Raw genomic sequence first — 27,512 nt, 5'->3', positions numbered from 1 at the left:
CCGGGGGGAATACCTAGCGCTTGGAACTGCAGCTCTTAGTGTACACCACGGTGGCACGCGGATCCCAACCGGACATGCTTATGGCTTCTTTCCTTTTTGCAGTGACAACTTTTTTGCCATCCGAGGGGCTGGTTGGCCTTGTCTTGCATCATGTACAGCCCATCTTGCAGTAAGTACCTGCAAGGCAGGGTAGCTCTTGTACGTACCTCGCTGCTCTCACCTCATCTTACCCCACTTGGAGGGGCAAAAGGGGTCCAGGTCCTAGGCGCAACACTAGCTACCGTACCTTACGGTGGAAGAACCGCCATCTACGCAGTAAGGTAGTAAGGTGAGGTAAAGCAGGCAAGCACCAAGCTCCCGTCCCCTCCCTTTCGTCACAGGAAGAAGGGACGAAAAAATAAGGGTGTGTGCCGATGATGGAGGTCTGGACTGAACCTAACCTTTCCCAGTGAATCAGGCATTTCCCCCTCCTGGTCGTGTTGAGGTGCTCTTTTAAGAAAGAGCTCCCGTCACTTTTTTTTTGTTGATCAACAAAATCGCCGTTGCCCAAGAAGCTCTACTCTTCCACACCTTCCCTACCTTACTTCTTCACTTCTGCTATTACTGACTGCCAAAACAATTCACACGTTTCTCCCCAGCGCGTGATCAAAAGCTTGCTATTCGAGTAACTACCCTCGGTCTGCACAATGGAGTAAGTTCAAGCCACTGCTACAGCCGGCTACCTACCTGCCTGCCTACGACCGATCAATCGAGCTGTCCCAAAGCCTCACGATGTACTTGAGTGCTGACATGTCACGTCCAGGGTCCAATCCACCGCACCTCCCCAGCTTCTGGTAAGTTCGACCGGAATGGAGCTCTGTTCCTTGATCTCCAAAAGCCAGACCATTGACTCGATGTGTTCTACCAGGACCACTACATCGGCATTGATGTTGGCACTGGTTCGGCCAGAGCTTGCATCATTGACGAGACTGGCGACATCAAGGGCCTTGCCAGTGAGCCCATCAAGCTGTGGCAGCCTGAGACCGGATACTATGTAAGTCACCTCAGAGCCTCGCCTTCTCTTCATTACGTTGTTGGGTGATCCTCTTGAGATGTTGAGGTTAGTTGACATTTTCGAAAGGAACAATCCACTTCAGATATTTGGGCTTGCATCTGCCACTGCGTGAAGCAAGTTCTCGTCGAGTCCAAGGTCGACCCTGAGATCATCAAGGGCATCGGTTTCGACGCCACCTGCTCCCTCGCCGTCTTCAGCCACGACACCGACGAGCCCGTCGCCGTAACCGGCCCCGATTTCGACAATGCCGATGGTAACGACCGCAATGTCATTCTCTGGCTGGACCACCGTCCCGTCGAGGAGACGGAGAAGATCAACGCCACGAAGCACAATCTGCTGAAGTACGTTGGCGGCACCATGAGCATCGAGATGGAAATTCCCAAGGTCCTGTGGCTCAAGAACAACATGCCCAAGGAGCTCTTTGACCGCTGCAAGTTCTACGATCTCGCTGATGCGCTCACGCACATGGCTACTGGCAACGAGACACGGAGCTTCTGCAGCACCGTCTGCAAGCAGGGATACGTTCCTGTCGGCGTTGACGGCAGCGTTAAGGGCTGGCAGGATGACTTCCTGACGACGATTGGGCTCGAAGATCTTGTTGAGGACGATTTCAAGCGTATGGGTGGTGTTAACGGGGTGGTGAGCCTTTTTCATTTGAATCCTGCTCCTCTGTTGCTTCAGCGTCGAGGTTAAAGTGCGATTGACTGACTTGGCTATCCATAGAATGGAAAATACCAGAGCGCTGGCGAGCTCGTGGGTGGTCTCTGCAAGAAGGCCGCGGCAGAGCTCGGTCTTCCCGAGGGTATCGCCGTCGGCGGTGGTGTTATTGACGCCTATGCCGGCTGGATTGGTACTGTCGGCGCCAAAGTCGAGCTTCCGCCAGGCCATCTTGAGGCGGACCAGCCCAAGAACGACCTCTCTCAAGCCTTCCACAGACTCGCGGCGGTTGCCGGTACATCGACGTGCCACTTGGCCATGTCCAGAGAGGCAGTGTTCGTGCCTGGTGTTTGGGGCCCATACCGAGACGTCTTGCTCCCCGAATTCTGGATGGCCGAAGGCGGCCAGTCTGCCACCGGCGAGCTGCTTCGACACATTCTCGAAATCCACCCTGCCTTCATCGAAACGAACGCGCTTGCCACGGCCGAGTCGAAGAACATTTACGAGTTCCTAAACTCCCACTTGGAATACATGCGTGAGAAGAGCGGTGCCCCGTCAATTTCGTACTTGGGTCGCCACTTCTTCCTGTACGGTGACCTGTGGGGTAACAGATCACCCGTCGCAGACCCGAACATGAAGGGTGCCGTGGTTGGCTTGAGCAGCGACAAGACCACGGACAACTTGGCGTTGTGGTACTACGGCACGATGGAGTTCATCGCCATGCAGACTCGACAGATTGTTGAGGCGATGAACACGTCCGGACACGAGCTTAACACGATCTTCATGTCCGGCAGTCAGTGCCAGAACCCACTGTTGATGGACTTGATGGCTACCATCTGCGACATGCCTGTCTTGGTGCCCAAGTACACCAACGCGGCCGTTGTTCATGGTGCTGCCATGCTGGGAGCCAAAGCGGCGACCGCGACCGAGGATGGCACAACGGAGAACCTGTGGTCCATCATGGACCGTATGAGCAAGCCTGGCCGCCTCGTCAAGCCCGGCACCCTCAAGGGCGAGAAGTTTTTGTTCGATGCCAAGTACAAGGTGTTCCTGGATCAATGCAAGACTCAGCAGGAGTACCGAAAGCAGGTTGATGCTGCCCTCGACCAGTGGCTCAACAACTGAAGTGCTTTGGGAATGGGTTTTGTGGCGTGAGACGATTAGACGACCTCGGAAATTGGGCGAAGGGGCATTTACGACCTACAGTAACGGAACTTGAATTTTCACTGGAAGGGCTGTAACAGGAGTTGAAGGGATAATGATGATAGCCATTCTTTCATGAGTAAAAACAAAATAGTCTGCTTTATTCGATGATCCCGCATTAAGTGAATTAAATCGGAGTATTCCTGCCGATGCGACCATCTGCGAGGCAATAATTCGCATACCTTCGGCATCAATTGATAGCGCCCCGCCGGAGGGGTTTCGTAGCTGCAAAGTTGCATCTGTAGCGAACACACGTGCCTCTGAGTGCAGCTGTTGATAGGACAATGGCTGCGGCGCTACGTAACGGGACTGTGGAACTTTGCAGCGCTGGGACGGGAAAGTGGTGGGGCCGCGCGAGCAACACAGGCCAAGCTTCGTCTTCTTGCAGGTGCCAACCCCATCGTCTTCAACTGTCACCCAAGGCCTTGCCTCTTTATCTCTGGTTAGACTGTGTGCTGTTTCCACTTCTGCGCTTGAACTAGACGACAAGAATCTGCTTGGCGGGAAGAGCAGGAAGAATCAGGAACGAAGCAAGGAAGCGAAAGACGAGGGTTTTCGTTCGATATCCCCTGTCGCGCGCCAGCCACATCAATCAGCGTTGCCTCGTTACACCCGAACCCGAAGCTTGTTTTTTTCTAGTCACGACCTACCCCTTCGACCAACTCGACCGAGATTTTTTCTACGACCAGACTTCCCAGCCCATACCTTTGTCATCCTCGGGAACCCCAGGCATTATCGACTCCCGACGTCCCGTATCGAAGCGACTGCAGCGACACTCTCGCAGATTCTAACCTCGATCCCTATCTACCACCAACCGTCGCGATGCGCTTCGGAAAGACACTGCGGTTGGCTGTGTACGCGCCATGGAAGGACAAGTACATCGACTACGCGAAACTCAAGTCGCTTCTGCGGGAAGACAAGTACGATGACGAAGACGTTGCGTGGACGGAGGACGACGAGAATCGCTTTTGCGACGAGATCTTCAACGGTCAACTCGAGAAGGTCGCCGCATTCCAGGAGCAGACCTTCAAGGCTCTGAAAGACCGAGTCGAAGCCGCGTTCGAGAAGCTCAAGGAATTGGCACCGCCGACCAGTGAGGAGGATGAGGGCGCGGAGAACAACCAAATCAAGAAGCCCGACGCTGCAACGGCGCAGAAGCTGAAGGACATTGAGACGGAGCTCGATAAGATCACGACCGAAATCTCGGAACTGAAGAAGTACAGCAACATCAACTACACTGGCTTCCTCAAGATCGTCAAGAAGCATGACCGCAAGAGAGGCGATAGATACAAGGTGCGACCGATGATGCAGCTGAGCCTGGCGAAACGGCCCTTCAACTCGGAGCAAGGGTACTCGCCCTTGCTCAATAAGCTGTCCATCATGTACTATGCCATTCGGCAGCAGTTGGACGACGGCGCCGGAGATGCGCAGCCATTGGATCTCGAGAGCCAAGGAGAGACGCGGCATGGCGAGCGGTACACCGCCCACAAGTTCTGGGTCCACCCGGATAACCTGCTGGAGGTCAAGACGTATATTATGAGACGTCTTCCAGCCCTGGTCTACAGCGAGCAGTCAGCTAAGGAGCTGGATGGAAGCAATGACCCGACTATCACGTCGCTTTACTTTGATAACTCAAAGTTCGATTTGTACGGGAAGAAGGTGGAGCGCAAGACGGAGGCGTCCTCGCTCCGCGTGCGTTGGTATGGCCAGTTGAGTGCGAAGCCTGAGCTGTTCCTCGAACAGAAGATTGTTGGAGAGCAAGGATCCAGCGAAGAGCGAAAGTTTCCCATCAAGGACAAGTATATCAAGCCCTTCATCGACGGCACCTACAAGATGGAGAAGACGGTGGAGAAGATGGAGCGTCAGGGCCAGCAAGCAGAGGTGGTTGAGAACTTCAAGAGCACCGTCGACTCCCTTCAGGGCTTCATGCAGGAGAACAAGCTACAGCCTGTCTTGCGCGCGAACTACGTTCGCACCGCTTTCCAGAAGCCCGCGGACGACCGCGTGCGCATCTCCATCGACACAGAGGTAGCCTTCATCCGCGAGGACACGCTGGATAGAGACAGGCCGTGCCGCGACCCGGCAGAATGGCACCGTCTTGATATTGACGGTCGAAACCTGACGTACCCGTTCAAGGATATCAACCAGAGCGAGGTCTCCCGTTTCCCCTACGCCATTCTGGAGATCAAGCTGAAAGAGGACCCCAACCGTAAGCGCCCTGCGTGGATCACGGACCTGATGGCATCTCATCTGGTGCACCCCACGCCTCGCTTTTCCAAGTTTGTCCACGGCATCGCCTCCTTGTTCGAGGACTTTGTCAACAACCTGCCATTCTGGCTAAGCGATCTGGAGGCGGACATCCGCAAGGACCCGCAGGTGGCATTCGAGGCCGAGGAGCAGCGCAAGGCGCAGAGAGCCGAGGACGAGCAGGCCGTCGGCAGCTTTTTGGGCAATAAGGTGAGCTCGTATAAGATATCCAAGAGTTCGCCGGCCGGCCAGTCGTACCTCGCCAACAGAATGGCCGCCGAGAGCTCGCGCTCCCAGTCGAGACCCGTCAACGATGAGTCCCAGCAGTCGTCGAGCCGCCAGAACGGTGAGGGCTCCAACGGCCAGCAGAGGAGCTACGGCACGCTCTCGTCCGTGCTCCCCGGCTTCTCTCTGTCCAAGTACTCGCAGGCGCGGAGGGCGCAAAAGAACCAGCAGCAGCTACCCGAGGGCGTCGTGGAGCCGACCGAGTGGATTAAGAACTCGGGCGAGCTCAAGATCGAGCCCAAGGTGTGGCTGGCCAACGAGCGCACGTTCCTCAAGTGGCAGCACATCTGCATCTTGCTCGGCGCGCTCGCGGTCTCGCTGTATACTGCCGCTGGGGAGAATTTCCTGGCCGAGGTCATGGGTATCGTGTACATCTGCATCGCCGTGTTTGCGGGCGTCTGGGGCTATGGTATGATGAGGCTGCGGAGGAAGATGATTATCGGCCGCAGCGGCAAGGATTTCGATAACCTTGTCGGGCCGTTGATTATCAGCATCGCGTTGATGGCTGCGCTGGTGATCAACTTTGTGCTTGCTGTAAGTGTCCCTTCTTCCGTTAGAACTCACGCCAGTGAGTTTCGTGTGAGTCGAGATACTAATAGTGGGGTTTCTAGTATCGCTCCGCTATCGAGAGGATGGAGGCAGCCAAGGAGGTGCTCAACGGCGGCAATGCCACTGGCGAGCCCATCCGACAAGAGCTCATCTAATGGGGTATTTTTGTGAAGTGGAGGGGGAAAAAAAGCGTTGACTGATGGAGCATCTCATGAGATGCTCACTTTTTCTTTGTAAGCTGTAGTAGTTGCTTGCGTTTGCATGGTTTGGTTGGTGTGCTGCATTTGGATCGGTGCTCTTTCCTTTTTACTTGGTATTGGTTATGATACCTGTCGACACAAAGGTAGAAGAAGCCTTTCTTGTATGAAATAGATATGGTGTGATAATCGATCTTCTGTGTGTATGTTTGTGTCTGTTGTGACTTTTGACATGGGGTGAAGTGTGATGAGATGGAGGGAAGAGAGGTTGAGTGACTTCCTTATGTCGAGATGTTGTATAGGCTTCGTGTGAGCTTGCGCTTAGACGGGCTTCCGTTTCGTGTAAGTACAAGTGGGAGATTCAAGGCAATGTTTCGAGTTGTGGTGTCACCTGGAAGCTGTCTTGCCTATGAAGGCCAGCTAGCTGCTTAGATCTCTTGGTGTGTGATATCAGATATCAGAAAGGGGATCGTTGTGCCAGGCTGTCAGATGTCTCTAACGATGCCTATGAGAGCTAGAGGCGGAGAGACCGCGTCTTCAAGTCTGATCGTGTTCCGCTTATCGTGAGAGCAATTTTGGTACGTACTGAGTGCGCGTCTTTGTCCCGGTGCAGCAGTGGGAAGACCTCAAAGTCATAGTCGAGGGCTCATGTGATTCCTCCCGCTGTCCGAACATCACTATGGGGAACCAATAGGCCCGCGGGCTTCTTAGCAACGGAGTACTAGTGTTTAATCCTACATAGGCCGGATACTTTGACATCTTCCCTTTCTACAGGATCGATCTTGGCGGTCGGGGTATCAATCGAGATTAGTCTTGAGCTGAAATGACACGCAGCTCCTTAGTGGGATCTTGCGCGGGATTTAATGAGTCGTAGCCTTTCGCCGTGCCGGGAAAGACAGCAAATGGTACACCCACCGTCAGCTTCCAGCTGGCCGTGGAAGCTGATTCAAGGGGGCGGAATACTCGTGGGACGGAGAGGAGGGGTGATGTGCAGGATGAGATTTGTATTGAGATTGTCCATCTCGTAGTAGGGGTTCATATATGATCCGGGGGCTGCAGTACAACTACAATATAAGAATGGCCAGAGCCTCGAGTTCAAGGTCTCTGAACTGCGACATGATCTGCAAAAATTCTACTCTTCGGACTTCGAGGCCCTTCAGGGCTTCTTTGTTTTATGTTAAAGAAGGGTTGGTGGTAAGAAGAAAAGTCCCCTCTGGTGCCTCTTTGCTTATTGTAGCCCGTTCTTTTCCACTTGTCTCGACGCGCCTATCTATTTATACCTCATCCCAAACGCCGCCTCCGTTTAGCACTGACTCCACCCCAACGACCTCGTTCCCCTCAATTACCGAAACCATGCCCTTCCAACTCCCTCGGCGGGGATAGATCTACAGGCTAGGCAGGTGGGGGGGCCAATTTGATGTTTATCGATGGAGGAGGCCGCTGAGGCATATGTTGTGCTTATGTCGTGGGCATGGAGAAAAATGATGCTCGTTCCATGTCGCCCTGTTCTGAATAATGCTCCGTGACCCATCGATCGAATTCAAAATCATTTAAAATTTCGTCAACCGTCGGAGCAGCAATCTGCGTCGAACTTTTGTCTGTGAGGCTCGCAGAATAGGAGTGTGTGTTGCGAGCGAAAACTTCGCTTGGCGTCATCTGAAATTGAGGACTCTGAGATTGATTGCTTGCACTATTTTGTGGGTCGTGATAACTCCACTTAAGATTTATTGACGTCGTCACAGACGCTTGGCTCACCTGATTCAGCCTCTGGGGAATCTTCTGAGGAATCGATGGCGGTGGGGGTGGGGGATGATGTCTTCTCTGGTGGTCTTTGAGTTGTCTTTGAGTGGTAAATCCAACATCGTTGTAGAAGCAGTCTTGTTTGAAGCATCGTAGTTTCTCTTGATGTCTCGTTGAGTGATCCTTCAGCTGTGATGTTGAAGAGTATCCAACCACAGCTTTATCGCATCCGTAGATGGGACACACAAATGCGGACGGGCCGTATTCTTCTTTGAATGCGATAAAATCCTTAGCTAAGAGTCCTGGACAATTTCTCCCTGCCAAGAGGTCCACAACATACGTGTGGTACCTTGTTCTGACGGATGCTAGCAACGTGGCATCTCTGAGGGAGGGCACAGTCTCTGCGTAAAACCAGTCAGAGTCAGAATATCTGAGTCGTGTCACAGATGAGTAGACAGAAATATCAGGGTGTTAACATACCAATAGACTCCTTTATTGCTTTGCGAAATTCGAGGGCTTTATGGACTAGTGCTCTCGCTGAGGGAAGGCTTTCGAGCCAACGCAAACGAGGGTCATGGCTTTCTGCACTGGAGGCTCGCGCGGTCTCTTCTTCTACAAGATTGAACCAACTTTTGGAAAGATCATCAAGCTGTCGTCGGATGCTCGAAGAATTAGGTGAGCTAAATCCTTGACTGAGCTCGAGGTACTCCAGTAGATGCTCAATCCAGTGTTCATGAGCGTAAGGAAGAAGTCCGTAGAAACCTTGGGCAACACAGTTAAGATGTTGCAGTCGTTCCAAGCTTTCATCGGCCAGTGTCAAACTCTGTGTCAACTGCGCAATACAGGCTGATGTGATGTCTCGGCAAGAATCTTCCTTGTTGATGAACGGTCCACTGAATTGGGCTTGGAGGAATCTGACATGAGACGTTGAGCAATTTATGGGCGTGAACTAGATTGTTTGGGACACCTACTTGGGTACTGTGGCGTGGACGAACACCATTGTTGCACTTGGACCATCCTCTATGAATGGTTTGCAAATATCCAAAACGTTCGGAAACGGCTTCGTTCTCTCATTGATTATAGTCAAATCGGCATGGAGAACTCGACCTAGTCGTAATTCGAATTTCCTCATAGGCTGGCCGCCCTTCGAAAACACCATCCAGCCAAATATTCGTCGCAATTTCGACACATCTGTTGCCTGGCAACGGCTCATGATGCTTGTGAGAATCTTGTAATATCTGAGTAGAATTAGCCATGACACGAAAGATCTGGAAGGTAACAGAAATTACGCCTCTTCAAGGTCTTTAGGAAAGGCCTCGACGCTCGATACAAGCTCTTGAATATTGTCAGTCGTCTCCAACACCTGTAATACTAGATGAACCCATAGGAACATTCCTACGCTTCCGTCAGCCCTTCCAATTCTTTTTGTGTTACAGGGGAATCATCATACCTTCTGCTCTTTTGAGTATTGTTTCCCGAATTTCAGTGAACACTGATTCGGGGACTCGACCATCTAGTCCTTCATTGATGGCTTCCAGGCGGCTTGAGACGACCAAGCCAATATCCTTACAAACAGACGCAGACTGCTTCCCAACTATCAGTGTTGGTCTGCCCTTCAAGTGCCTCGCTATACTCGGGATATCCTGGCTAGATACAAGCAACCTGAAGTTTTCCTGCGTCTCGGCCAGCTTTGCCAGGGTCTTGATCAATTCTCCGTGTTCCGATGACCCAATCTCATCGATTCCATCGATGATCAGGCGCAAGTCTTCGAAGAAGCTGAAAAGTTTCGGGATAAATTCTTTCAGAAATGATGTCGAAGGTGTTTTCCAGACACGACGCATTCTTTGTACATGAACAATGTCGTCTCCGGAACAAGGTCTAGAATCTGGACACATATGCTCCGTAAGACCTGTACAGTTACCCCGTAGCCCGTAGTATGAAAATCGCAAAAGAAGAATAAGCAATTCCAATTGGGGCTTAATTTGAGGAAGTAGATGAGTTGCGAACATAGGATAGATTTGCCTTCGAAGATCAGTCGGTTGTCTGAAGTGAAATGGACGCAGCTTACCAGAACCGGGCTTTCCATGAAGCCACAAGACCGGCTTTCCTCTGCCTTTTTGGAGCCAGGATCGAACTTGGGGTGACCTAGTCACCCATTGGGATGTTCCATCGAGACAACGGTTGTGAAAGCGTTCAAGCTTTTCCTCGTTTCTGTCGCTCACTTGGAGCCACTTGTTGACAGCTTCGCGCTGGTGGATCTCTTCTTTTTTTTCTCGATCTTTGGCCTCCTCCAGAAGCTTTTGCCGCCATTCTCTAGCTTGAACTATCTCATAGGAAGCTGCCTCCCTGTCTATGAGTTCGCTGGTTTTGGCGATGCTGTCAAGTAATGAATCATACCGATGCTGGAATCGACCCCAACAGGTTGAGAAGAGCATTGCCCATCCTAAAACAAATGAGCATAAATTTGCGAAAGTGGCGTTTTTCTTCAGGACATCTTACCCGGCTTCTGTACCAGCCGGTAGGCATGGCAGTGGAAGTCGATGATGTCCTCGTAAATGTGGCCCAGTAGTTGCTGGAAGTCGTGGCTGTCTGGGAACGCATTGCCGTATCGAGAGAAACGCGGAAGCGAGGCCCCAATTCGGCTATAAGCAGAGAGGATCTCATCCAGTGCATGAGTGTGATCCTGAGATATCTAAGCGAATCGGCGTTTTTAGTATTACAAGGCCCTAATAAAGCGGTAGATGCAAGTCAACGCACTTGAAGAATGAGCTTGAGGGGTGCCTAGATGGGTGATATTGATGATCAGATCGTCCATCTTGGAAGTTTTTCCTCAGTGGAGGAGCTCACCCATATGTAAGGCAGGAAAGGAACGCCATTAGAGAGGACGTCGATGGGTTTCGTCAAACGATCAGCTGCGTCGAGAAAAGGTACGAGCCGTTCGAAGTTTCGTAACTTTTGACGGGAGGCGAGATAGCGCTCCATCTGACTGATAGCCTCGCGAACATCTTCTACACTCTTGACGTTTTCCACTCGCCGCGTCTCTTCGTCTGACAAGTGTGACCGGAAGCGCTCACACGCTCTTTGAAGCTGCAGAAGAGCCATAATGGGTCGTCCGAATCATTTGCGTCTAAAGTTCTGGAGTGTTGTTGTGCCAGAAATCGAGCACACTCGGATACTTGATATGTTGCTTGAGGATACCTAAGACTGTGTTTGCGAATGCCTTGCATAGCCACCTTTTTCCTGAGTTGGAGTGGCGCAATGCAGCCACGAATATTGGCATAGGTTAGGTGCTAATGCATCGACACCAACCACTCCAATGTGCAGCGGTGCTACATGCACTGCCCAACGTGTTGTCACACGAGGCTGACGTCCCCCCTGTTTTATGCGAAGCGGGAAGGCGACGGTAAAGCCTAGCCTGCCTACAATGTTCAATTCGACAGTGGTGCTGGTACCCTATAAGAGCCATCCAACTTGATACTGCCTATCAGTTGCCAGTCTAACGCTTCGAGGCACACAGCATCCGGTCACTACCACTCTGGGAGACAGTCGTATCACATCTTCTGCCCTCTGAATCTCCTTGATGTCGTCGGATCTGCATCAAGGCGTGAAGCGACGGAGGGTAGACGGGAACTTGATAGCATTTGGGTCAGTTCCTGTTGCATACCAAGGATCTGCCTCGGGAAATGAGAATCAAATGACCAGGAAGAAGCTACCAGTGCCTACCAACGATTTTTCTATTGAAGCATATTCGCAGGTTAGCTCTGAATGGTTTGCTTGCAAATTCAAAGATCTTCAGGTGCCCAATCTCGAGGACCAAGTTATCTGTTTTGGAATGGTATGTCTGTAAAGGCTCATTGAAAACCTAGAATCTCCGAGACTAATCAAGGAAGCTCACGTCAATGAGCGCGCAATGGATGACCGACATTGAGCAGATCTCAGGAACGAATGTTCATCTGATTCTAGACAACGAATGGCAACTGGTTTCTTCGACACGCCCAGAACTCCGCGCGACGTTGGATCCACGCGCTCGTGAGTTGCTCGAGTTGTTTCACCGCGAAGGCATCAGCATCGATATTCTCGGGCTACCAGCTGAGCAAGAGATTGCCGATGACGATAGCATAAAACTTTGGATAACGCTATACGGACCACGGGAAATAGCCCAAGGAGTCGGCAGTACGCTCCAAAAAGCCGAGCTCTACTTACAGGATCCAGCTTTCTCTCTAACAGACGTTGAATACTTCAATCCGCAACGCTTCACTAATACGGAGGGAAGTCGGACTGTGGACTTTCAAACTGTTCGTTCAGACGAGGACGAAATCTCAGCTGGCAAGGAAGAGACACTGGTGGCCATAGATGTGCTAGAAAGCATCACTTCAACAACTGTGCGAAATGAGACGAGCGGTTCATTTTACCTTCAGACAGAGCTGCAAAGGTGAGAACACATACATCTCAACCGTGGAATGGAGCAATGCTCAAATCAACTGAAATAAGTCACCAGAAGCAAGGATTGACTTTTATGCTTGAACGGGAACGTGGTTGGCGGTTACATGAACCCAACGGGGATATGTGGTCTCAGCATGTCGACGAGTTTGGGCGAACAACGTGAGACTACTTTCTATCTTTGATTGATATTAAGCTGACTGTCTAGTTATATCAATAATGTCAACTCGTCGTTTCGTTGCACACCCCCTGCTCCTTTCAAAGGTGGTATTCTTGCCGATTTCATGGGTCTCGGCAAGACACTCAGTATGATATCACTTATTGCCCATGATAAGCTCTGGGAGAGCGGATCGCGATCCATGAGACAAGAACCGAACTCGCTAGGTTCTGGTGGCACACTTGTTATAGTGCCTCTCTCACGTATGTGTTTGATCATGTGGGGTCCTGCTTGAACAGAACTAACCAATTTATGCTCCAGTTCTCGACAACTGGGAAAAGGAATTGAGAAAGTACGTGATCTTACAGACCGATTGCTCGGTGTTTGCAATTGAGTAACAAATTTCTAGACACCTTCTTGGGGATCACTTCAACTGGCGTCGGCATCACGCGAAAAGCCAAATGAAAGATGTGTGCCACTTGAGCACGAGTGACATTATCCTCACGACCTACACGACTCTTGCAAAGGAGTGGAAAGTTCATGTGAAAACCAATGCGAGTCCAATCTTCTCACATGAGTGGCATCGAATCATTTTAGATGAAGGTATGTGTCCTTAGTTACTGTGGTCAACCTGCAGACTGACATGAATCTATCAACATAGCACACGAGATCAAGGACCTCAGGACAGCAAAAGCTCAAGCAATATGTGAGCTGAGAGGTGACTGCAAATGGGTAGTTACCGGAACACCAATTCAGAACCGACTTTCTGAGCTCCACAGTTTATTTCACTTCCTTGGATTATATCCGTATGATGACAAGAAAGCCTTTGACAGGGACATAACGAACCCCTGGCTTCGCGGGGAAGAGACTGGACCGGAGGCATTGAAGAAAATTCTCGGCTACGTTATGTTGAGACGTTCGCAAGACACGATAGCCTTACCAGAACGACGAGATCACCGGCGGCATCTTCAACTCAGCCCCCAGGAGCAACGTATGTATGACGCCGTCAAAATCAAAACCATTGAGTTTATCGACAACGCACTAGCATCTCCTAGAGGGAAAGAGAGTTATAGCAACGCGTTGGAGAAGATTAATGCCCTGAGGCTTGTCTGCGAGCTGGGATGCTTTCAGAAGCCTCCGTCTTCCATGGGACTCCTGCCAGGAACACCAGATCGACAACCAACTCCACTTACACCCGGAGGAGAAACAGAGGAGGACGAAGATATCCAGAATGGCAACATTGCCGAAGCGATCGACAGTTTCTGTCCGCCCTTAACCAGGCTCGGCCCGCTTGGGTCTAACTGGACCCAAGAACAGAGCGGCATGCTCTATAGTTCCATGCCTACAGATCAATGGCCGACCAAGATCAAAGCCCTGGTCAACGATATAAAATGCTGCGTTCCAGGAACAAAAAGGTTGCAAAGATCTCTGTCTGAAGTCAGACCGCGTAGCTGACGAGTCTAGTATCGTATTTTCGTATCGAACATCCATCCTTGATGTCGCCGAACTAGCTCTCAACGACGCTGGAATCTGCTGCGCCAAGATTGATGGCAAGAAAAGCTCAAGCAAGAGAAGTCGTATCATTGACGACTTTTCAAGGGCTGATGGGGCGTCCGTACTTTTACTGTCATTGGGTTGCGGCGCCGTCGGGTATGTCCAGTCCATTCGCTGGTGTCAAGTCACACCAACTTCATGCAACATTTTACTTAAATTTGATGTCTAAAACCTAGGTTGACACTCACTGCTGCTTCGAGAGCCTATCTACTTGAGCCGCAATGGAACCCGTCTATCGAGGAGCAGGCACTGGCAAGGATACATAGAATAGGGCAGACCCAAGAGGTTACAACTGTTCGATTTGTGATAAGCAATTCCATTGAGCAGGTAAGTGACGTTGGATGCTTGGATAGAGAAGGTTACTGACAGACATTGCCATAGTATGTCTTGGATATCCAGAACGGGAAGCGAGACCTCATGAGTCTCCTAAGCTCAAAGCCTGACACAAGCCGGCAATTGGCAGCCAAATTACAGGTAAATCAGACGCTATCTTTCTACACATCTTCTGTTATCTAATGGATTTTAAAGCAATTGCGTCAGCTTCTGAGATAGGAGATGGAGAAAGGATATTGTGGCTTCTTAGGGGGGACGTCCACGCCAGTCATCAATGGTTCAACTGAATTGATATAGATGCTGAAGCAGACACAGAAAATAGACAATCAACCAGAACAATTCATCATTACAAGCATTGCCTTGGTTTGAAGGAGGGGGCCTGCGTCTCAGATGATATAATTCTCTCGAACATCTCTAACTATTAGAGAAGGAAAAAAAAAAGAAACAGCAGATGGAGGGGGGATACTGACCTTAGAATTCACGCCCCTATTCGGATTCGAACAGCGCGCCCCTCGGACCAGCACGGCTTCATTGGAGTATTTCATATAACACGACTCTGCGTCAGAGTCGAAACCACCCGGCCAAGTGGCCGGGTGGGTGCTGGTGACAGGAACTGTGATTAGACTCCTTAAGTAGTTCGGTACGTCACCTGGACAACTGGCACTGGGGAAGGGGGGAAGTAGAGATGGGAAGGTGCGCCTGTTGACGGGGACTGGTTGCGTTGGGATGGAAGGCACTCGCTTGGCCGCACCTGGGCGGTATACGGTTCTGCCCGAGGTGCCTGCCTTCGAAGGTGGGGTGGATGGCTTCCCCTTGGCGTCTATTAATTCATCTGGTGATGCGAAGTAGATGTATTATACTTGGAAAGACGGGAGTCAACGAGATCTGACCCACGCGAAGCTTGGACATGGCATCAAAGTTGGCATACCTGACCCCCCTAGACATCTGATCTGAACTTACTGTCTTGACAGTCTTGGCTTAGTTTTCAAGTGTGACTATGAGTAGAGGGTTACTGATCACAGTATCATGAGAGACACTGTTAAGCCGATGGTAATTTGAGTGACCACTAGTATTGATTCATTATTTTTGTCTTCGTTAGTGGCTCATGACCACTAGTATACCCATCCAAACGACAGAGCTGAGGGATTGAAGTCAACCGTGATCGATACAACCAGTGGAATTTGTGGCTTGATAAGCAATTCTGCCAATGTTTGTATTTACTATCTCACAATCCATATAGCTGGCGTACCATGGTAGTTAGAAGAGATAAGGAAGATCTGTTTTGGCATTGAGGGTAGCCCTTTACGAAAACAAGTATCAAACATTGATAATTTATTCTCCATTTCAGCGCACCTTAGCTTGTGTTCCCAACCTATTTGTCTGAATGAGCCTTGTCTCCAACCAACCATATGGAAGTAGACGGCCTGGTGGATAGAGATGGAGAGGACATGATCACATGAACCAAAGACGTAATTCGAAGACCCTCATAGTCTTTAGGAAGGTTTCTCGGAATTTCACAGGCTGGAAGACCCGTCCGAGGCGAGAAGAACGACGTGCGTGGCCCAGGGTGCCTCTAATCCGCTCCTTCCTGGCCACCTTCTTGCCCAACTTTGCAGACGGGAGGTGACCCGCTCCTTCCCGAACATTAGGACTGAATGGATAAAAAAAAAAAGAAAGAAACACAGGAAGAAACCCATATAGATCACCTCAATCTCATTCCTGTCACCAGCCAGCAGGCGCCCCCCTTGGGGGTCAGGTCAAAACTGGCTGGGTGGTGGAGTGGTTGAAGTCCACGGACAGCCTAATCGGTGAAGGCTCAGAGGTCCCGAGTTCGAGTCGACCAAAAATCCCAGCATGTGCACCAAGAGATGTAGCCCCCGTTCGCCACCGGGGGGGTGAACTATTTTGTCTTTTTGGTTGTCGTTCTAGAGATGCGTATTATGCATGTATGCTATTGAGCCGGGTTATACACACCAACGGGACCAGCTGTCAGTTTATGTCAGTTTAGGATCCTATATATTTCTTGAGAGCAGCACTACTAAATGTCAATACCCGACTGTAGTCTGAATCCGGACATAATAAGAGGACGAGCCAACGAGTAAAAGCATGAGAAGTAGCAATAGAGGAAGCCACTCGTGCTCTTCGCGGCGACGAGAAGACTTGTCGTCACTTGACTTGCTTCAATAGATATACTACTGGCTAGCTGTCAATTGCTGCCAAACATTTCCCGTTCGACGAGCCACGGAGAATTACACTGCCGGTGGCGCAAAAGCATCATCCAGTCGCCATTTTCCCGTCTAGGTCTATGAACGCCATTTGTTCCTTCAGACGCTTTGGCTGAAGATAATAAAGGCCAAACCGACGAACTAGAGCACGAAAAAGGCGTGGGCGCACTTGCAGTACTGCTCCAGTCGGAATCTGCTGCTGACACCATGAACTTTACACGCCGATCCTGAAGAATACACTAATCAAGAACTCAAACGGGGTTCTTCAGTACCCCTAACTGTCGCTTCTAGGCATGTTATTTTCCTGGGCGCATGTAGTCGATATCGACTGGTGTGATATGCTATGGCCCAGTGCATGAACGTGATAGGAGGTGGTCACTAGGTGGGTCCGGAGCGGAACAGACTCCGGGCGAGCTGACGGCATGCGGAAAGGGAAATGGCATCGCCGGCAGTAGTCCGTGAGTTCAGAAAATGGGCGTCAGAATTCACGAATTTGGCATGTTGAAGTGTAGCTTTCTGATCATGTAGGAAAGTTCAGGGTCTAAGAGTCTGCCCAGTGCTTAGGTTGAACTCTGTAGATAACCTCTGGCTCGTAGTTCAGTGCGCCAAGAAGGTTGGACTGATCTCTGTCCAACAGCGTGTTTCGAAGGGGGGATTCCGTATCTCCGTGGCTACCTTGTGGTCCTTTGGGGTGCTGGACTTGGACGTGAGCCATGAGTTGTAAGCAGATACATGCTTATCAGACTGCTTGCCTTCTCCACCGCCAGGCCGGAGCTACTTAGCCGGAGTTCGGAGTGCCGAGGACTTACTATATCGGGGACATGAGAGGGTTGAGCGAGATATGCCGCGGCGGGAGAGAGAGTCGAGATGCAGCGAACATCATGTGGACAGACGACTTGGAGGTCTATACAAGGCCTTTAATATGGAATCAGAAAAGACGGCTTCCAGAATACCAGAGACCCCGGACCCGGCTGTCACACCATCTGGGCGACAGGTCGAAACACAAGATCCAGAGTTACACCAGGAAGATCCTTTAGATTGAGGAACATGTCAGACCACTGGTCCACCGATGAGAACGGCGGGGAGTAACATCGTCGGTTCGCTAGACCACGTCAGATTCACAGCGCATATAGCAGCCAGCATGTTAATGTCGAAGAAGCCGTGGGCAGTACATGGCCAACAGTCGATGACGTAAAATAGAGTTCTCTGCTATGCTGCGGTAGAGGGCGCAGGGCCGCCATGGCAAGGCGAACGGGGTGGATGCCGGAAGTGTCGGACTTTGGTTTCTGGAGGCGGCAGCGTCGAGGTCCGGTGGGCGGCCATCCGAGTCTGCTGGAGTCTGGTTCGGAGCCGGGTATCACGACATAAAGCAAAACCTTTCGAAGAAGAGTTGACTCTGAGCAAATGTCTCGCTCACGGGACGAAGGCGGCGGACCCTGAGAACGGTTCTGTTGGAAAAAAGCCTGGGTCGTTCGAGACAGGAGCCAGTTCCGGTACAGAGACGTAACAGATTGATTGGGCGGCTGGGCAACAAGCATCTCGAGGGTCGCGATCTCGATCGAGAAGTGGTCCAACGGGCGTCGAACTCTTGGTACGGCATCGGATGGTAAAAGCGGTCGTTGACGTGCATGGACGAGGGCGGTAAAAGATGGGTTCGTGGGCTCTAGTGCCGGCGGTGGAGGGGGATAAGTGGTTTGTTGTTGGCGGTAATAGTTGGACAAAGCTAGGATTGGGGTTCGTTGGATTCGGGATCCGGAAGGGGCGTCCAGTTTGTTCGATGGATGTCGTGTACTGCCTACCTAGTTGACCATGGATAGCAAGAAGCGGTTGTTGGAAATTTGGGAACAAGCACACCCAAAAAAACGAGGCAAACGAAGGACGAAGAAGCTCGGGCAGACGCATGGCCCTGGAGTTGGTGCTAGGCGAGTCAGATTGCGTGGAGAGAGCGGGATGACATACGACGTGGCAGGTTTGGATTTCTTGCATGCCGGCAAGGGAGACTGGGTTTCCCTTTCCTCGACGACAAACGTGCAGGCTCATTCGCTGTTACGTTGTCGGGCATCTGCGACGGCTTGGCCTATCACGACGAACCTCGTTTGCGGTTGCGCGGTTGACTTTTCCCACAGCCACCTGATCTTGGTTCTAAAAGTAATAAGGTAGTCAGGTATTGACTGACTGGCGTGGCTCACTAAGAACCCAGCAAGCAGGACCGCAAGCAGCATGTGGTGTGCACCGTTGACGTTCCTCTGCTCCCGCGTCTAAGATGAAGCTAAGGAAGGTATCCGTGACACTTGCCTGCCTTCATCTTAGTTGTTATTTTCTAGCGAGATGTCACTTACATGAACATCTATCCGTCCCTTCCTTTCCGTATACACAGTTCGGTATTAGTGAGTTGAAAGTGGGAAGAAGGTAGCCAGGTAGGTACCCTTACTTGACCTTTCCTGACCAGGCTTGCAGACCCGCGACCATCCATCCGGCCAGTGACGGACATCTCCCCCACCGCGGTACCTCCTCGCAAGGCGATAGAATGTATACTAAGGCAGGTTGGTAATTACCTTGAGTAGATCCCATCACGGAGGAGAAATGTGAAGCAAGGAACCAGCGACCTGCAGGAGATGAAAACTAGCGAGACATGTCCGCAGCAACTGGAGCAGCTGCAGCCCTGCGTTGGAAAAGAAAAGAAAGAAAAATTCAATGGCATTGGATCTAAAAACGCCGCAGCTGTCGTGTCCTGTTGTCCATCGCCGCTCCGTTGCATCGCATCAGTTAATGTGCCGTACTGCCCCGTCCACTCACTTTGGTTCCTCCCGTCCCCGGGTGCCCGCTCGCTCACTCTCATACACATCACTCACTCACCACTTTACCGCACAGCACAGCACAGCACTCACTCACCACGCACCACACACCTCTCACACTCACACTCACCCTCCACCACTCATTCACTCTTTTCCTCACTGCCCCCGAAACCCAGAAACCCAAAAACCAAAGGAGACCCGCCGCCGCCCGGACTCACTCCGTCATCTCATGCTTCTGCGACACGTGAACCACCACCTCGACCTGCAGTGAGCGCCACGACTGGACAACCACCATCTTTTTGCTCCCAACTTTGACTTGCCCGATAATTTGTGGTTTGCGGGCGGACCGCCGCGAAGACGACCGTGAGCAACAAGCTACCTTACGGGGCACAACGGCTATTTTCCAGCTCTGCATAGCGCTGCGCCCACCTCGACTTATTACGGCACCTCGACTTGAGATGCTTCGCTGATCTCTTTCGGGTTGCCTCACAGACGTTCACCACACAGACCTTGGACCAAACCTCCGACGAAGACGTCCTGTTCCCACGGATACCGATCTTGATAAATCGCCCCAGATCGCCGCGCTTCGGAAAAAAGGATGCTTCAATCGCTGCTCTAATTGCAAAGGAAATCTATCCATCTCCACCAACATCTTTACGCCTGCATGGTACTAAGCCGATGCTGAGCACTTCAAGCTGTCTGCGACAGGCGCATTCCTCGTGACGCGCATGGTGCGCAGCCACGCAAACTGACGACTTCACTTGCGCTCATTCCCGCCCGGGCCTCATTCAACCTAACAAACATTGTTTGTTTATCACATTGCAATTACTTCCTCGAGCGCATGACACGGCCTCGAGGTCGCTCACACATAATTCGTTAATGAGACATGGCCGACGTTAAAGAGGAGAGAGACCGAGAGGGCCGCAGCGAGAAGAAGAGCTTCTGGGGCAGCATTTTCCGCAACAGGAGCCTGGCAAAGAAAGGGAGACTGGTTCGACGACCCAAAACTTTTGCGCCGTGATGGACACGCGCGCTCCATTTTGGGACTTTGTAACTGACAAGAGGTGCAGGAAAATCCAGAATCGCGCAGGGCGAGCGATGGAGATGTAGTCCCGCGGAGACGCAAGTCATTACCAGACATGCCCAAGGCTTCGAGAACAGTCGAGTCTCCCAACGGCCACCCAAATCTTCACCCAGATCACCCTCGTTCGCGCAGACGACCTAGAAGGCCTGATCCCGCAAGAGCCAAAGGAAAGGGTCGCGCGCATCCCAACGGCATCATTCTCGAGCAGGGACCACTAACAGAATGGCCGCCCTCCGGCATGTCAAGTCAAGAGGAGCTCACCCTTGGCCATGCCATGGAACTCGTCTCCCGCGGCGCCCCGGCCCACAAAGGCCACAAGCGTCCTGTACCCCATGCATCCGACCATTACTACGCCCTCTACACCACGTCCGCCGGTAACGATGCCGAAGAAACGGATGTCGTCAATTTGCACGACCACATGACCCAACTGATGACCCTCCGTATGCAGGGTGGCGGTTCAGCGATATATCCATGGGAGTCCTTGGAACAGCCGAGCTTCGCCTTTCTTTACGGCCAACAGCCTGGGACCATCACCTTGAACCAATGGGCTTGTCTAGCCAGCATCAAACCTCCAACAATCGGCTTGAGAGACTCGGGCGCGACGGCACGAGAGGTCGGCTTGGATCGCATCTTTGAGCGTCTGAAGGAGCTGGAGGCGGGGTTGGAAGACGATGACGAAGAGTGGATGTATAAAAGCTTATATCGCCGCTTCCTCCGCGATCCCGACAAGATGATGAGTCCGCACAAAGGACTCGACAAGCAGATTACGGATCTGATCATGGTCTTGTCACGTCCGGACTGGATCGACTTTACGAACCCCAAGAACCAAGTTGTCACTCGCTTCATTTTCGACCCGAGCCACGGAAGCCAACAGCAGTATATCAAGTTTTGCCACCAACTCGTTCTCAGCATGGAACTTGATCTACGGATTAATTCGAGATTGCATGGAGAATGGGCCAAGGAGAAGCTACTGCCCCAACTACCGCCCACCATCCAGTGGGACCTTGCACTTGCCAGACGCTGGCGGGAACATGTAAGGGTTGAGGGTTACGGGAAGTCGGTGGAAGATAGTAAGCTGTCCACGTATGCCCTTTCCCCTGCACCAAATCTAACTTCCGACAGTCAATCTACGCTTCAGGCTGAAGAAACGCCAAATCAAGATGCTACGACGCTTTGCTCAGATGATGAAGTGGCCAAACTTGGGCCAGACTCTTGATAAAATGAAGCAAAGGGACATGGACGCAACTCTCGACATTATCAGCTCCGATGCATTGGCATTCTTTAGCGGTATTGTACTGCCAGGCGTAAGTTCTGCTTACCAGTGACTAAATGTGTTCCTCGCACACCTGCTAACAAGCAAAGACAACGTTTCCATTCCTAATCATGAACACCCTCATCGACATTGACCCCGACAAGGCAACCGACTCCTTGGCCATGATGACGCACCTACATCCTCACTGTGGGTTTCAATATAGGAATAGTTACACCTACTGGACTGCTGCTTCGATTGTCGGAAAAGTCCTTGCCCCGACTTGTCGATCGTTGGCAGGTTGGGTCGGGCCAGCCCGTCCGACCGCCGATCTTGGCCGATCGCAAATCGCCCGTGTGCGCTCCCGGCGTCCTCGGCAGCGCATGACCCCCGAAGACGTACAGTCAATGAGCGAACGATCTGACCCTCTGGGTCCCCCGGCCGAGGTATTCCCGGTCAAGGAATACAAGCTCGTGGCTCCCGACGCAGACGACATTGTTGATACTGTCCGTATTGAGCTGCTCAGCTTCAAGGCTGTCCCGGACCGTTTCCAGGAACCTCCGCCAGCGCCGAAGGTGTTTGATGCAACGGTGCAATTTGCAGTGGACGGGGTGTCCTGGCCTATGCGCCTCACGTACGATGTGTCCTTTATCTCGGCCTGGCCGTGTTCGGGTGGACCTCATCCACTGTTCTTCGACTACGTCTTCCAGACCATCAAGGCCGATGAGATCATGAACATCAAGGATTGGGGTGGGCTGTATGGTCAGTCTCCAAGTGCTCGTAGTTCGAGGACAAGCTCGACAGCAGGCCCACACACGGCAAGCAGCCAGGATCAAGTCGACGAGGAGCAGGTTTTGGTCGTGGAGGCCTTTGGAGTGAGGGACAACGAGGTCTTGGCACGGGCCTGGTGTTCACACTGGGGACTGAGTGCTGTGATTGCCGATATTCGCAAGACATGGTGAGCTTTCCGGGGAGCTTGATGTTTTGAAAGAAACTCTGCTAACATCTGCCTAGCATGGCTTGTGCTATTCGCGAGGCTTACGCAGCAACTTTGACGGTGGTGGTTTTGGTAGACGACCAAGAATACAATACGGACGACTAATGACATTGCATGGAGGGGGCAGAGAGGCTTTTCTCCCCCATAATGATGAGGTTGATAGGATACGAGGATGAGGCCGCAGACGACGACAACAACACGATAGCCATATGGGCTCGTGCTTTTTCTTTATTGGGATTTAAGATACCACAGCGAGTCTTGTTTCTACCAGGACGATTTCCTGGATGAGGGTTGGGGATGGTCAAAACAGAGAGAGAAGGGGAATGAGACGGTGTTTTCTGCGAGACAGCCATTTCAAGGCTCTGGCGAGAGAGGGTTGGCAGAAGGACTGAGGAAATACCCAGGACAGACTGCATTCTTGGCGTTTCATGGTAGTTTGCAGAGTCCCAAGACTTTTTCCGCTCGAATAGACCAACTTACTGCTGGGTACTTTTCACTATGCCATACTTCATGATCGGTGTCTTCCCTTTCCAGCGTGCCTCAGGCTTCACCAAGCACAGCTTTTAACGCCGCCAAACTCTCCCTCCACACCTCACCACCATCACCACCAGCCCAAGCCATCACCTTCTCCACGCCCTCAAGATCCTCCCTCATCCTCACCTCGTTCGTAGTCCCATCCAACACACTAACCCCCTCCAACCCCAGCACCAACCCATAAAACGCAACCTCATCACTCACGCCCGCACCCTTCGCAACCTGCCTGACGAAAGAACTCCTCACCAGCCTCGGATTTGCCGTCAGCGTCCAAAACGACTGGAAATTCATCCCCCTCTCGCGGCAAAAGACGCGGACGGGGGTGTTGTACCCTTCATCCGGGTTCAGGCGGTTCTGCACGACGACGGGCTTGACGACGGCGTCCTCGTCGCAGAGACGCTGGAGGTCCGGCAGGTCGACGTTGGAGATGCCGAGGGTGCGGATGCGGGAAGGAACATAGGTTTCTAGGGCGCGCCAGGCGAGGAGGGTGTCTGTGTAGGAGGGATAGGGGGCGTGGAGGAGGACGCAGTCTAGGTAGAAGTCCTCGTCGCCTTCCTTCTTCTTCTGCCCTTCCGAAGAGTCTGCAGGTGACGACGACGCCGCAAAGAGGTTGTTGTCGACGGCGAGGTTCTGGAGGGAGGAGGCGATGGACTTGTGGACTTGCTCCGGGATGGGCAGGTCTGATGGCGCGGGGGAGAATTTGGTCTGGATGTAGAGACCCGCGCGGGTGATTCTGTGGGCGGCGGGCGAGGGGGGCTCTGGGAGAGGGAATTGGCGGAGGCCGACGCCGACGCCTTCTTCCGAGTAGTGGTGGGATGCGGCGGTGTCGAGGGCGCGGAAGCCTGCGGCGAGAGCGGAGGCGACGAGGGGCGCGGTTTGGGATTTCTTCCAGGCTGTGCCGTAGATTAGGCGGGGGATGGGGGCGATTGTTTGTGGCATTTTCGGATGGGATGTTGTTGGTGTACAGGTAGAGGAGGGGGGGTTCAGGTGTTGCGTGGAGATGATAGGGAGTGTGATACGTTCACCTTGGCTGGAAGGAGGGTGAGGTGTTGAGAGAAGATGTTGGCGAAGGGAGGTTGTCGCAGAACGTGTGCACAGATAGGTACCTAGCAGGCGAGGTGGTCAGGTACCTTCGTAGTTGATCAGGAAAGGCCCAGAGCGATATGTAACATGGGTGAGGGAAACAATTATCGATTGTGTGTTAGTCTCAATCAATAACAAATTAGCCTGCAAATGAATATAAAGATCAAGCAAGAAAGAGAAGGGCAAAAAACAGAATGAAGAAGGCGCTTGTGGGATTCGAAACCACAAACTACAGCCCGGTAAATTTGACCTCAGGATTGGTTTACAAATAGCTTTGTCTTCTGAGCAAGTTTCCCTTTATTGCTGTTGAGAATTTCCGAGGTGAATCAGTCCATAGACCCAAGGGGAGGGGAGAACCTGAGGCCTGCGGATCTGAATGCTTCTGTATATTCCGAATGGCTTCACATCAGCACCTCAGTGTACAACCTTTGGAAGGTACGCTACCTAACCTAAGGTAAGGTACTCACTTTATCGTCTATGACGTCTTATCGCTGATAAGCAAACGAGGGCTCCGCCGCGGGGTAAAGACGCGAACCCCGCCATCCCGTCGCCAGTCAGAGTCACCACACGAAGAGTTTCCCCCAGCTCCATTCATCTCCAAATTGGCCCAAAGAGGAAACTTTAGGAGTCGAAAAAGTCGGTGGGGCCGTAAGGTCGAATCGGCTCACCTTAGGGACGAAGTTTGCGTAACGATATCGGTCTTGACTGACCCCGGATAGCTCTTTGCGAGTCCATGTGTCATCGCGGAGTATCGGTGAAAAAGGACCCATTCTCACACCAAACCCCAAAGTCAATTTACCCGGGGGAAGGGGGGCGAGGAACGGGGACGGGAGCACGGAAACCAAATCGCGTCTTTGGTGGCCCGTCTAGTATTTGGCGGCTTTTGCTGATGTTTATGCCACTTACCGTCACCATTGGAGCTCCGGCATGTGTTTGTAATCCTCGGCTGGTGATATTCATGATTAGCTGACGGGCCAAGCACATTGGACCTGAAGCTGGTTCGTCAGTGTCAAATGTGTGCTCCGGTAAATGAAGCTCATGTGCAATCAGAAAACCTCATCAGCCATGTAATTCTATGATCTAAGTGCTGGTGTGGTGTCGTATTGCCCCTTTGGTTACGATTTGCATCGACGATTCGTCGCATGTTGGATTGATTTAGCTTGAGTGGCTTTCATGTTTGACCATTGGCCCCTGCCCTTTTTGCTATTCTCGTACCCCGCAGCAACTACCTCCGAGAATTTGGGGGTGGAGGGTCCGCTCCGCGTTGTAGGGATGGTCGCGCGGGATAGAAAAGGGAAAGGAAACCTCGCCGATTCGCACCTCGTTGACCCATCTGCTCTTCCTCCTTCTTTTTTCTTCAATCTCGATCTTCTTATATACCCAGGCATTCGATTACCGTGCTGAGATTCTGTCAACTCTCGGTAGCAGAACCTCAAACCAAGCAACACACCCTGTAATCAATCACATCAAAATCCCAAAATGGCTCCTCACACTATCAACTGGGGCATCATGGCCACAGGCTGGATCGCCGAGAGTACGCTTCCACCGATAGAACCGAGAACATCTATCACCAAGATATAACTAACAATGCCGTCTTTCTAGCCTTTTGCAAGGATCTCCTGACCAACCCGGCCTCGCGCGAGGTGACTGACGTCGCCCACCGCATCGCCGCCGTCTCCTCCTCTCGCGACGCCGAAAAGGCTCGCGCCTTTGTCAAGAAGATTGACGCCCCCACCGACACAACAGTCTACGGCTCCTACGCCGAGCTCGTCCGCGACCCTGCCGTCGACATCATCTACGTCGCCACTCCGCACTCACACCATTTCCAGAACGCCATGCTCGCCCTCGACGCCGGCAAGAACGTCCTCTGCGAAAAGGCCCTGACCGTCACCGCCGAGCAGACCCGTGTCCTCGTCGAGACAGCCCGCGCCAAGAAGCTCTTCTTCATGGAGGCTGTCTGGACTCGCTACTTCCCCCTCAGCATCAAGATCCGCGAGCTCATCTCCTCTGGTGCCATCGGTAAGGTCTACCGCGCCACCTCGGACCTATCCTTCAACAGCAACGCCGAAGATGCCTCTGGCAAGCTGTCCTTCCCTGACGCCCACCGCATGGTCAACCCCGAGCTCGCTGGCGGTGCCCTGCTCGACCTGGGCATCTACTCCCTGACTTGGATCTTCCAGACGCTGTACCACCTGCAGCCAGAGGCCGAGGCCGACAAGGAGAGCCCCGAGGTACTGGCCTCAGTGCAAAAGTACCCCGTCACCGGTGCGGACGAGTCCACCACCATGGTCCTCAACTTCCCCAAGCACCAGATGACCGGCATCGCCACCACCTCGCTGCGCGTCGACACGGCACCCGACGGTCACAAGGGCGAGACGGCACCCGCGATCCGCATTCAGGGTTCCAAGGGCGAGATTCAGGTCTCACACCCGGCCTACCGGCCGACGTCGTACAAGGTCGTCAAGAAGGGCGTCGAAGAGGTCGAGGTTGTCGACTGTCCGATCCCCAAGGACAAGGAACGCGATTGGGGTCACGGTATGTTCTGGGAGGCTGATGAGTGTGCGCGATGCCTGCGCGATGGAAAGACGGAGAGCGCAACGTTGCCATTGTCGGAGTCTCTCGTTATTATGGAGACAATGGACAGCGTCATCAAGCAGGGTGGTATCCAGTACCCTGAGCTCATCACCACCCACAAGTTCGATGCCCAGAGCCCATTGAACCTGGGCAATGCTTGATATGAAGTTGCGACGGTTGAAAACACGGTGTTGTAAAAGTCCGGTTGTACGGATAGATAATAAAGACATTTTGGATCAAAGGGGCGGCCCCGCTTTCGGGAGGCCCGGGGCGCCGTAGCTGAAGTCTAATAAAAATAAGCCTTTTTACCGGTCAGCGACCGCCGTACGTCAATGTCTCTCGATTTATCTCTTGAAGCTACAATTATGTGGCGTTAACCTCCACTGGTGACAGCATCTGTTCTTCCCTTGTTGTACCTGCTCTACTCTCACCCCCAGCCACACGCATTCCTTCTTCATTACCTCCCTGTTCAATCGTGAACCAGGCACCAAAAAGCTAAATACCACGCGGCAATGAACATGTCTCTCTCCAGCGGGCAAACATCATCATCATCAG

General features: G+C 52.2%; 5 protein-coding genes across 5 annotated transcripts; 4 read left to right on the top strand and 1 right to left on the bottom strand.

Annotated features, from left to right (window-relative positions):
* Nucleotides 1-686: 686 nt before the first annotated feature.
* N0V96_006752 (uncharacterized protein) lies at nucleotides 687-2,836 on the top strand (the record flags this gene model as incomplete). Its single annotated transcript, XM_053196311.2, has 5 exons — nucleotides 687-691; nucleotides 803-833; nucleotides 908-1,033; nucleotides 1,121-1,693; nucleotides 1,778-2,836. 5 exons carry the CDS (start codon nucleotides 687-689, stop codon nucleotides 2,834-2,836), a joined length of 1,794 nt encoding a protein of 597 aa, XP_053046174.2.
* A 900-nt stretch (nucleotides 2,837-3,736) lies between these two features.
* VTC2 (Phosphate metabolism transcription protein) lies at nucleotides 3,737-6,150 on the top strand (the record flags this gene model as incomplete). Its single annotated transcript, XM_053196310.2, has 2 exons — nucleotides 3,737-5,980; nucleotides 6,058-6,150. The coding sequence occupies 2 exons, from the start codon at nucleotides 3,737-3,739 to the stop codon at nucleotides 6,148-6,150; spliced, it is 2,337 nt and encodes a 778-aa protein (XP_053046173.1).
* A 14,172-nt stretch (nucleotides 6,151-20,322) lies between these two features.
* On the top strand, nucleotides 20,323-22,871 carry N0V96_006750 (uncharacterized protein; the record flags this gene model as incomplete). Its single annotated transcript, XM_053196309.2, has 5 exons — nucleotides 20,323-20,427; nucleotides 20,507-21,590; nucleotides 21,643-21,824; nucleotides 21,883-22,727; nucleotides 22,784-22,871. 5 exons carry the CDS (start codon nucleotides 20,323-20,325, stop codon nucleotides 22,869-22,871), a joined length of 2,304 nt encoding a protein of 767 aa, XP_053046172.2.
* Nucleotides 22,872-23,306: 435 nt separating this feature from the next.
* N0V96_006749 (uncharacterized protein) lies at nucleotides 23,307-24,239 on the bottom strand (the record flags this gene model as incomplete). Its single annotated transcript, XM_053196308.2, has 1 exon — nucleotides 23,307-24,239. One exon carries the CDS (start codon nucleotides 24,237-24,239, stop codon nucleotides 23,307-23,309), a length of 933 nt encoding a protein of 310 aa, XP_053046171.2.
* A 1,623-nt stretch (nucleotides 24,240-25,862) lies between these two features.
* Nucleotides 25,863-27,118, top strand: XYD1 (D-xylose 1-dehydrogenase (NADP(+)); the record flags this gene model as incomplete). Its single annotated transcript, XM_053196307.1, has 2 exons — nucleotides 25,863-25,917; nucleotides 25,986-27,118. The coding sequence occupies 2 exons, from the start codon at nucleotides 25,863-25,865 to the stop codon at nucleotides 27,116-27,118; spliced, it is 1,188 nt and encodes a 395-aa protein (XP_053046170.1).
* Nucleotides 27,119-27,512: the final 394 nt, after the last annotated feature.

The sequence above is a fragment of the Colletotrichum fioriniae genome (assembly GCF_027942845.1).
Source record: "Colletotrichum fioriniae strain IMI 355084 chromosome Unknown scaffold_7, whole genome shotgun sequence".
Classification (NCBI taxonomy): domain Eukaryota; kingdom Fungi; phylum Ascomycota; class Sordariomycetes; order Glomerellales; family Glomerellaceae; genus Colletotrichum; species Colletotrichum fioriniae.
The sequence above is the reverse complement of the archived record's forward strand: the minus strand, read 5'-3'. Positions and strand labels throughout refer to the sequence as shown.